At 42.8% G+C, this 12,122-nt stretch overlaps 1 protein-coding gene across 3 annotated transcripts in view; it reads right to left on the reverse strand.

Annotated features, from left to right (window-relative positions):
* Positions 1 to 12,122, reverse strand: part of CAPN3 (calpain 3) — a 237,959-nt gene that overhangs the window by 30,836 nt on the left and 195,001 nt on the right. For 2 of the 3 annotated variants that reach the window (XM_069731848.1, XM_069731831.1), the window contains one exon: positions 5,292 to 5,405. The exons of the other annotated variant lie outside the window; for it this stretch is intronic. In XM_069731848.1, coding sequence (XP_069587949.1) covers positions 5,292 to 5,405 — 114 coding nt within the window. The remainder of the gene's footprint in view (positions 1 to 5,291; positions 5,406 to 12,122) is intronic. 3 annotated transcript variants of the gene reach the window in all.

Consider the following 12,122-nt stretch of genomic DNA (forward strand, 5'->3'; position numbering starts at 1 on the left):
TCTTGATGACACTGCGCACGGTAGACACAGGAACATTCAGGTCTTTGGAGATGGACTTGTAGCCTTGAGATTGCTCATGCTTCCTCACAATTTGGTTTCTCAAGTCCTCAGACAGTTCTTTGGTCTTCTTTCTTTTCTCCATGCTCAATGTGGTACACACAAGGACACAGGACAGAGGTTGAGTCAACTTTAATCCATGTCACCTGGCTGCAAGTGTGATTTTGTTATTGCCAACACCTGTTAGGTGCCACAGGTAAGTTACAGGTGCTGTTAATTACACAAATTAAGGAAGCATCACATGATTTTTCGAACGGTGCCAATAGTTTTGTCCACCCCCTTTTTTATGTTTGGTGTGGAATTATATCCAATTTGGCTTTACGGCAATTCTTTTTGTGTTTTTTTCATTTAAAGGGACACTGTCACCTGGATTTGGAGGGAACAATCTTCAGCCATGGAGGCGGGGTTTTTGGGTGTTTGATTCACCCTTTCCTTACCCGCTGGCTGCATGCTGGCCGCAATATTGGATTGAAGTTCATGCTCTGTCCTCTGTAGTATATGCCTGCACAAGGCAATCTTGCCTTGCACAGGCGTGTACTATGGAGAACATAGAATGAACTTCAATCCAATATTGCGGCCAGCATGCAGCCAGCGGGTAAGGAAAGGGTGAATCAAACACCCAAAAACCCCGCCTCCACGGCTGAAGATTGTTCCCTCCAAATCCAGGTGACAGTGTCCCTTTAAGACAAATTAAATGAAGATAATAACACCAAAGAATTTGTGATTGCAATCATTTTCAGGAAGAAACTGAGTATTATCTGACAGGATTGCAGGGGTGTCAATACTTTTGGCCATGACTGTATATCTGTGTGTCATCTCCCCTGTATATAGTATATACCTGTGTGTCATCTTCTCCTGTATTAGACCTCGTTCACACGTTATTTGGTCAGTATTTTTACCTCAGTATTTGCAAGCTAAATTGGCAGCCTGATAAATCCCCAGCCAGCAGGAAGCCCTCCCCCTGGCAGTATATATTAGCTCACACATACACATAATAGACAGGTCATGTGACTGACAGCTGCCATATTTCCTATATGGTACATTTGTGGTACGTTTTGAGTATGTGCAAGTTTTGTGTGAGGCAACTTTTGCATGTGTTGCAACTTTTGTGCATGTGGCAATTTTTCCGCGTGTGCAAGTTTTGCCGGTGGCGAGTTTTCCGTGAGTTTTGCATGTGGCGAGTTTTGAGCGGTGACTTTTGTGTTTCGACTTTTATGTGGCGAGGTTGGTGTATGTGTGGTGAAATGTGTGCTGAGGGTGGTATATGTGTTCAAGCACGTGGTAGTGTGTGGCGCATTTTGTGTGTGTTCATATCCCCGTGTGTGGTGAGTATCCCATGTTGGGGCCCCACCTTAGCAACTGTATGGTATATACTCTTTGGCGCCATCGCTCTCACTCTTTAAGTCCTCCTTGTTCACATCTGGCAGCTGTCAATTTGCCTCCAGCACTTTTTCTTTCACTTTTTCCCCATTATGTAGATAGGGGCAAAATTGTTTGGTGAATTGGAACGCGCGGGGTTAAAATTTCGCCTCACAACATAACCTATGACGCTCTCGGGGTCCATACGTGTGACTGTGCAAAATTTTGTGGCTGTAGCTGCGATGGTGCAGATGCCAATCCCAGACATACACACACACACACACACATTCAGCTTTATATATTAGATCTACCAGCTCCCTGGTAGATCTCACACTGTGCATAGGCAGAAAGCTGCCAATCAGTGGTGGGGGCGGGGTTATACAGAACTAATGAATATGGAGGACTACATGGCAGCAGGTACACTAGTCCTCCAGTGATAAAACGGATTTTATCCTCAAGAATTTATAAAACTACGGCAAGCAACCCAGTAAGTGACACATTGCTGGAATTAGGGTCTCTTTTGCTGCATTACGCTTCTCTCAAATTAGGTGACAAAAACAGGTGACAGATTCTCTTTTAGGGGGTTGCCAGTCAAAGAACAAAGGATCCCCCTTTTTCAGATCCAGAAACATCACTTCACAGGTAAACATATTTGATTACAGTGCTTTTAGGATGGTAGCGGCGGTGCTTATCTTCTTAGGCTTTTTTCACACTTGCGTCGTTTGTCCTCCGTCGCAGTGCGTCATTTTGGAGAAAAAACTCATCCTGCAAAGTTGCCCGCAGGATGCGTTTTTTCTCCATAGACTTGTATTGCCGTCGCATTGCGACGTATGGACACACGTTCCATACGTCGTGCACTGTATGCGTCAGTATTTGGCGGGCCGTCATAGCGAAAACACGTTCAATGGAACGTTTTTTCGTACACCAGGTTCTGCATTTTGAACTGCGCAGGTGCGGCCGGAACTCCACCCCCTCCTCCCTGGGACTTCACAATGGGCAGCGGAGTATTGAAACACTGCGTCCGCTGCCCACGTTGTGCAAAAAATCACCACTGTCAGTTGGTACGTTGCGCCGACGCTTTGTGACGGCCCCGTACTGACGGAAGTGTGAAAGAAGCCTTACTTGGGTCTTGGGCTACATCTATAAAGTTAGTTTCTTAATCACTGCCCACATGACAGATCTACTCAGCAAAGTTGCCCGCAGGATGCATTTTTTCTCCATAGACTTGTATTGCCGTCGCATTGCGACGTATGGACACACGTTCCATACGTCGTGCACTGGATGCATCAGTATTTGGCGGGCCGTCGTAGCGAAAACACGTTCAAGGGAACGTTTTTCGAACGTCAGGTCCTGCATTTTGAACTGGGCAGGTGCGGCCGGAACTCCACCCCCTCCTCCCTGGGACTTCACAATGGGCAGCGGACGTGGGCAGCGGAGTGTTGAAACACTGCGTCCGCTGCCCACGTGCAAAAAATCACCACTGTCAGTCGGTACGTTGCGCCGACGCTTTGTGACGGCCCCGTACTGACGGAAGTGTGAAAGAAGCTTTACTTGGGTCTTGGGCTACATCTATAAAGTTAGTTTCTTAATCACTGTCCACATGACAGATCTACTCCGCAAACTGGTAAGCTCCCATTTAGTATTCTATTACAATGTATTCAGTCAATGAGCAAAGGCACAGTACTAAACAGATGAAGCTTTTAAAACTTTAGACAAAAATATAAAAGTAAAAAGTCATATTTCTATTCGAAATTGTACAGGACAGGATATTGGTTATATCAATATGGTGGAAAGCCAAGATGGGCGCAAGTGATGTGCAGAGCTATGTCTGGCTGGAGTGGACCTCAGGCATGGGCACCTCCACTCTATTCTCTATGAGACTGCTGGAGATAACAAGCTGTGATACTGGCAGTCCAGCAGGGAAGGAACGGAGCAGAGGTGCGCATGCTTCAACTATCAGTTATGGTCTGCAGAACCCCCCATTTAAGAACGCTGGGGGTCCAAGCGGTCGGATCACTTGGTTGAAAGTTGAAAATAAGTCATCAGTGGATAACTTAAAAATTTGATCATGGCTAGTGATGAGCGAACGTGCTACGATAAGGTGTTATCTGCGCATGCCCAGGTGCTGACCAAGTCACTTCCGTGTGCTCTAGTAATATGTTCCAGTCCTCATGGCTTCATGTTTCATGTTTGTTCGACAGCCGCAACACAAACAGGCATTGCCTAACAAACTGGCAATCCCCGCATGTGTTGCGACTGTCGAACAAACATGAGACATAGAGCCGTGAGGATTATTAGAGCACCCGGAAGTGACTCTGTTAGCACCTGGGCATGCGCAAATAACACCTTATCCCAGCAGGTTCGCTCATCACTAGTCAAGAACCTTCACAGGAGACAAGGTCCCAATCCTATATTATATAGTCACATGATCAGTCAATCCCTCCTTTCAACAGAGGAAGTGGCTTTCTTAAAAACGTCTGCTAAAATAAGGCAATGTTTCTCATATAAGCTTTCGATTTACTTAATCAGGATATGAAGTACATGACAAAAATCTGAGCTGACAGACTGTCGGAGATGATGCCCCCATTTGCTTTCTTTTTCCCCCAAGCAGGAAGTTTTCCTTCAAGTGACCAAAACATTAGACATATACTAACACGTAGTCCATTTGCTAAACATTAGATATATACTACTAACTGTAGACTGGTGAAAAAGCCAGCCCTAAAAATGTAAAGAAGCAGCCATCATTGGCTCTTCAACCAGAAGAGAATTCAGTCACCTAAAATGGCCCAGGCTAATTTGGGTACTGGCACAGATGGGCTTTTCTGGGGAAAAAAAATATTCTTGCAATGTTTTTTAATTTTTTTTTAGTCGTACCACAATCTCAGTACTCAATCCATCAGATAGGGTGAAATCTTAAATCCAGCCAAGTGTAAAAAGGGGTACAGACAGGGAGACCATGGGTGAATACATGCATTTGGCCCTATTTCTAGGTTCAGTTAGCTTCTACAGTATGTGTCTGCCATCTTTAATATATTCAGCCAATGTTCAGAGTACAATGGTTAGAAAAAATTAGCATATTTTGCTCAAATTTTTGCTCAAAACTTTGCTCAAAATGTCATATTGGCGGGAGTGAGACACCAAGCAGCCCCACTGATCAGCTGTTTGCCGTGCCGAAAATCGTAGCGTCATACTTTTTGTAGTGGCTGTTGTTGGGTACTGTAGCTCAGCCTCTATTCACTGCTAGTGGAGCCAAGTTGCCGTACCCGAGATTGATCAGCACAGCAAGTTCCAAGTCCATACACTGTTAAAATTCAGCCGACACTGCAAACAACTTATTATGGGGGTGGTGGGGTCTTGGGTGTAAAACACCCACCAATCTGATAATGACCTATCCATAGGATAGCCGTACAGGACAAGCAATTAGTCCTCGTTCACACATTCAGTATTTGGTCAGTATTTTACCTCAGTATCTGTAAGCCAAAACCAGGAGAGGAACAATCAGAGGTAAAATATAATAGAAACACGTCACCACTTCTGGTTTTATCATCGACTCCTGGTTTTGGCTTACAAATACTGAGGTAAAATACTGACCAATACTGAAAAGGCAAAAAAAAAAACAAAAAAACAGAAACAATGGGAAAAATATATCTCCTCCTGAGGCAAGCCCAAAGTAAGGCAATCTGAGAGTAAGCTCCCATACACTCAAAAATCAATAAAACCTTATGTGATCTGATCTTGTTCTCCACGTCTAGGTAAGAGAATATGGAGACACATAATAGACATTTAGGCATTACGCTACCACTCAATACGGCTAGCCTAGATTTCAGTCTTGCCCAGCAATGGCACTCCATCCGAATGAGAGAAGGCACAATGACCTGTTTTTTTTTCTCTTTTTGCTCCGCTCCCTTTTTTTTCTTCTCTTCATCAGACACTTCGTCCACACTCAACTCCTTATTGCTGTTTGATCTGTCCGATACAAAGATGATTGGCTGGAAGGGGGAGGAGGAGAGGGGACGAGAGGGAAAGAGAGGGACTGGTTACAAAATGGAATAGTAAAAGGCGCCTGATTCTAGCCTTTCTGTAACGGCTCAAGAAATGTTTTCTACTGCACGATTAATATTGCAGAAACATGTCTGATCAATATATTCAAAAGGGTGGTCTGCGTTTGGAAATATTTTTTTTTTCTCCGCAACAAGAAGTGGATCCTTTAAGGACAGCCGGTTTGGGATATAGAAGCCTCCGTTAGCAAATGAAAGGCAATAGCAAAAAAAAAATGCAATAAAGGAGGACATTATGTATCAGTCTAAATTGATAGCGCTTCAACTAATTGGAGAAAATAGGGGTGGACTTATAATTAATGTACTTAGAGGGAATATGGCAGCTTGGAAATTTTGTGCAATTTAAGGGCAGCATGTTATAGAGCAGAAAATGCTAAACCAATTAAAGGGGTTGTCCAGGCTTGGGTCTCAAGTTTGCAGTCATTCTATGTGACTGCAGGCTTGTGAGTCTTTACAGTGTTGCCGGGACTGGACGGCCATGTAATTGCAAGTATGCAATCTTCATACTTCCAGTCACATTCCAATTAGAAGTGTCCAGACTTTCTCAATTTGCTTGTATTGAGAGAGGTGATGCAAGACTAGTTGGCATGTGATGCCATGTATTCAAATCACACACTGTGAAGATTCACAAGTCTGCAGTCACATAAAATGACTGTTGACTTAAACCCCAAGCTTGGACAACCCCTTTAATATTTAGAATTATGGGAAAAGATTCTGAATAACTTATATGTTATTTATTTAAATCCCTGCTCATTCTGCACATAGGAGTCCAATGGGTGGTCCAGCTAAATTTAACCCACAACCCTATATGTTCAGCTCGTCATGCTCTATACCGTGCAGCTGGCAGATCATACACCATGTTCATTTTGACAGGTTCCCTTTAATTCTAAACCACCTGTTTAAACATTCTAGATTTGGCATCTTCATAAAAGATTAATAACGTGCTGATTTTCAAGCAAGAAAAGTTCACACATTTCAAATGTTTCAGAAATTTCTGAAAATATTCCACGTGTAAATTATGATTGGAGTTTGGATTGAATGCATGCACTTGCTATAAAAACAACTCCAAAATGATGAATGGAATTATCAGCTACAAATTTGCCACTTGTGAACTTATTTTCTGCTCGATTCCTATGAATAGCAATCAACACATTCAGAAAGCTCAGACTCATGATTGACTAATTCCAAGTAGGAAACAGCGACATTTTTACTTTAAAGGGCTGTCCCGTAGTCATGAGCAAGCTTGCTGGGATAAGGTGTTATCTGAGCATGCTCGGTGCTAACCGAGTGACTTCAGGGTTCCCGAAAAATGTTCGAGTTCTCGCGGCTGATCGACAGCCTGTTTGTTAGACAATCCCTGCATGTGTTGCGGCTGTTGAACAAACACAAGACATGCAGCCGCGGGGACTCGAACATTTTTGAGCATGCCGAAGACACTAGGTTAGGCCGGTTTCACACGTCAGTGGCTCCGGTACGTGTGGTGACAGTTTCCTCACGTACCGGAGACACTGACTCACGTAGACACATTAAAGTAAACGTGTCTCTGCACATGTCAGCGTGTTTTCACGGACTGTGTGTCCATTTGCAAAACACGGAGACATGTCAGTGTTCGTGGGAGTGCACGGATCACACGGACCCATTAAAGTCAATGGGTCAGTGTAAACACGTACCGCACACGGATGCTGTTTGTGTGCCATCTGTGTGCTGCCTGAGGACCACACGGAACAGCGCTACAGTAAGTGCTGTCCCCTGTGTATGGTGCTGAAGTCGGCATTCATCCCTTCTGTCCTGCTCGGCTGAAAGCAGCACTTGCAGGAGAGAAGGAATGAAAAATCAAGGTTTTTTTTTTGTTAAAAATAAAGTTCGGGGTCACCTCCCGCCTCTCACCCCCCGTGCGCCTGCCCGCTTGCAGAGAAATACTCACCCAGCTCCCGCGATGCCTTCTCTCAGTGCCGGCAGCTTTTCCTGTGTGAGCGGTCACGTGGTACCGCTCATTACAGTGATGAATATGCGGCTCCACCCCTATGGGAGAGAAGGCATCGCGGGAGCTGGGTGAGTATTTCTCTGCAAGCGGGCAGGCGCACGGGGGGTGAGAGGCGGGAGGTGACCCCAAACTTTATTTTTAACAAAAAAAAACTTGATTTTTCATTCCTTCTCTCCTGCAAGTGCTGCTTTCAGCCGAGCAGGACAGAAGGGATGAATGCCGACTTCAGCACCACACGCAAGGGACAGCGCAGTCTCTCCTGCACTGTCCGTGTGGTCCTCAGGCGGCACACGGGCGGCACACGGCTGCCGCACGTGTGCCACGTGAGCACACGGACACGGATAACTCCGGTACCAATTTCTCCGGTACCGGAATTATCTGGACGTGTGAGACTGTCTTTAGCGTCCGAGTATGCTCAGATAACACCTTATCCCAGCAGGTTCACCCATGACCACTGTCTAATTGAAATAATGATTCTTTAAAGGGCTCAGATTGGTATAAAATAGGTGAAGAATTAATATTTGCCCTCAGACCGGTGAAGGAGAGTATCAGTTCTATTCCTATTGTAAATGCTGTATTTAATAATCCTCGAGAAGGAAACCTGTATTATACGGCATCTGATGGGGTTTACTATGATTTATTAAAAAACAAAAACAGCAAATGACTGAGGTAGAGCTCACAGTAGTCTATGATCACTCCAATCATTCTATGAAATGAGAAAAAAACACGTTATCTCAGTATTTTCATGGATGCAAAAAAAAATCAAACTTCATGCAAAAGAGAAGCAGTCAAACCCGGAGCATTCAATGAATGTACCACACAAAACACCATTGCTGGGGAAGAGCTCATGCGTTTAGAAAAGGAGAAGATCAAGTCTCCACGGCACACCAGAATAAAGTGTAGCAGTTTTCATACAAGCAGTATATACAACCCATACATCCATGTCGTAATAAAAGGTGCGGACGGAGCATGACTTTTTAAATGTCAAGCACAAGAGCGACATCCAATACATCAAACCTAACATGTAGTTTCCTGATGTAGATTTAAAGGGATTGTCTAATTTAGACAACCCAATACTACATTAGAGAGCTTTGAAAGGACTACGTCGGAACAGAATGACTGTTCAAGACAAGTACAGGCGCTCGTAAGTTCATCTTCCCACTGGCTTGTTTTCCCCCTATCTCTGCTCTTCTCTAGCTCTATGAAGCCAGAGCTGTCCAACAAAGACATTCTCATCGCCGTGAGATATCTCGCGCTTGCCCAACTGCGGACAAAGCCAAAAAGCAGAAGTGTGCATGTGACCACGAGACCCTAGCCTAGGGCGGACAACTATGGCTTATGGTTAATCTCTCACCCCACAACATCTTATCCTTTGTCCTGGATCTAGATATCTAAGGGCTGCTCCCACCATAGAGTCTTATCTACATATTACAGCATCCACCGGTCACATTATGTAGCCTCAGCCTGTAGGCATTTATACAGAAGACGGGTGGCACCACCTCATATGGGCTGTGACATGGATAAAGGGGCAGGAAGCTCCTTCATTACTGTGGTCTCATTATGAGATGGCTCTATGTTCTTTATAGGACCATGACAATTATAGATATCTACAGAGAGCTAAATATTCAATGTACCATGTACAACGACGAGAGGCAATTTGGGCTGCCCAGAACTTCTGACTATGGAGGAAGCTAAAGAAAGGCTGACTGAATTCTGCTTATGGGTCGCTGATCTTCACATCATTTGATGCTGTGTGATAACTGTTCAGACGAGTGAAGACTTAAGAGCTTTGCACAATGAATACGGTGGCATGTTTGGCAGTAGTCAGCAGAAACATTACTCTGGATCATTCAGCCAAATGTAATTTTCAGACTGTAACATGGATGTCCGTTCTGGATCACAACAGTTTCCTTTTTTTTAAAAAAAAAAAAATACAGTATGTGTATATATATGTATATATATATATATATATATATATATATATATATATATATATATATATATATATATTTATATCGCTATAGCAATAAATTATATATATATATATATATATAAAATATACAGCATATATAAAACATTTTGAGTAGAGAGATCTTAACTTCTCATAAGAGTAGTTTCCGCTCATTTTTTGTGATCTAGAGCTCCACTTCACCTACATAGACCTGTACCAAAAACTACCAATTTGTCCTCCTGCAGCCACCACTGGGGAATAGGTGGTTACTTTACGGTGTACTGTTATACATTAAAGTTTAGCCCAAAAACTTGGGGTTGTCCAGGACCAACAAAATGATGACCTATGCATAGGATGAGGCTGCTCTGTTCAGATGTCATGGTGTCTTTAGTTTGTAATGGATCCAGTATTAAAAAAAACTGGTTCCGTTACAAATAGGACAAAAGCTAAATGCACACTTTGGTGTCTGTTTTGCATCCGTTTTTGTTCCGCATCTATTTTTGCTCCATTTGTAACAGATCCGTTTTTCCCGCAGATGTCTCCGAGTATCTCTAGTGTTCTGGACATGTACCGTGCTTAAAAAATGCTATATGGCCATCTGTTAACATCCATTTCCCATAGTCTTCAATGTAAAAAATAAACGGATATCAGTTTTTTGGCCATTCAGGAAAGTTTGCAGACTTCGTTTTTTGATCCATCTAAAAATCTGATAGCAGCTTGAAATTTTAGGATGCTTTTGTGCACATTCAAATTAATGGAGTCTGTACTGGATCATTTTATTTCCATTTTTGTCATCTCACACATATGGAAATAACTACTGGACATGTGAACAGAGCCTAACGCTACATTTACACTGAAAAATGATTGTTAACAAGTATTCTTAATCCTAAAGGGGTTGTTTAGGTTTGTCATGAAAGGCTTGAGAGAGGCCATACAAAAAGCTCATTGGAATAAGTCCAGAGCAATTCATAAGTATATATTGCAAAAATAGATCTATTAATACACAAGATCAACTGACAAAAACATGGCTAAAAGGTGACAGACCGTGCCGTATATACTGTATATATATATATATGTAAGAGACAGCACAATATCCCCAAAATATTCAATAAAGACATATGAATCCCCAAATATAAGTAGCTCCAATTAATGCATAAATATCATGATGACAGTAAGATACCAGGTAGTATACAGCAGGGGCATACGCAATCTCCCGCCCTCCCCGATGCGCGTTTCGGAAGTTACCTTCCTTTTTACGGGGACCTGTCGGGGAGAGCGGGAGATTGCGTATGCCCCTGCTGTATACTACCTGGTATGTTACTGTCATCATGATATTTATGCATTAATTGGTGCTACTTATATTTGGGGATTCATATGTCTTTATTGAATTTTTGTGGATATTACGCTGTCTCTTACTGCCTATATATATATATATATATATATATATATATATATATATATGCGGCACAGGCTTTCACCTTTTAGCCATGTTTTGTCAGTTGATCTTGTGTATTAATAAATCTATTTTTGCAATATATACTTACAGTATGAATTGTTCTGGACTTATTCCACTGAGCTTTTTGTGGTGGTTTTCATATTGACTACGGTGGGTCCTTATTTGTCCAAATACTTTGGCTATGGAATACAATTTCATGTTGATGCTATCTTTCATTTTATATTGATCACGTGGTATTTCAATAGCTGGGTGTGTTTATCTATCTATTATCTTGAGAGAGGCCATGCACGACTAGTCGGAATGTGGCCGGGATTATACATATCGAATACTTGTGGTCACATGACTGCCCGCTCCCGGTGGCATCAAATACTGACCATGTGCCTTGCATGCTGTGAGGATTTACAATATGACTGCAGAGTTTCGTACCAAACCTGGACAAGCCCTTTAATCTTTCCATGTAAACAGGGTGTCAATCACTCAATGAATGGGCAAAGTGCTTGTTCATCAGGTAAAATATTTTTTTGTGTTGCTCACAAGATTATCGTTCTTGTTAGCCCATCGTCCTGTGTACAGGACTCGCACTGCCGAGAACTATGGCAGCCCTTGTGTACTGGGCGATCACTCAGTGTTCATCGCTTAGAGCGGTCTACCTATGTAAACAGGCTATTTTATGACAGCTGACTGGTAAAAGCTTAGTGCCACCAGTCAGTCCGTGTAAATGGACATATGTCCATTATCATATGTTTAGTTGCTCTTATGGGGTTTATTGCCAAAGCCCCCTGAAACGGCAAAGAGACATTTGTGCTGATTGCATTGACTTTAATGATGCAGACGGAGTCACATTGTGCACTGTCGGATATCATTTTCAGCCTTTAACGCCTAGTTGAGGCAGGTAGCAAGACTTGGCCACCTATCAATACCTGACTGGATGGGATACAACACCAGAACCCTTCTAATAATGCTATATATGGTCCAATGATGGCCGGATGGAAACAATGTCCTTGGTGGAAGATGAACCTAGGACCCCGATTCTGCAAGGCTAACCACTGATCCATCATGCTTCCCGTCTTCTTCAATTCTTAAACTACATGTCTATACTACAGTATATATAATTTTAGCATATCATTACTGCTGATGAACTGTAGCCTTCTGCGGTCGTTGTAGCATAAATGAGACATTTTTCCCAGACACTTTAGATTTGCAGTGGTAACTCTGTCATATTGTAACAACTGAAATGGTGATTTTTATATTTATGCC

Source organism: Ranitomeya imitator, chromosome 1 (assembly GCF_032444005.1).
Source record: "Ranitomeya imitator isolate aRanImi1 chromosome 1, aRanImi1.pri, whole genome shotgun sequence".
Classification (NCBI taxonomy): domain Eukaryota; kingdom Metazoa; phylum Chordata; class Amphibia; order Anura; family Dendrobatidae; genus Ranitomeya; species Ranitomeya imitator.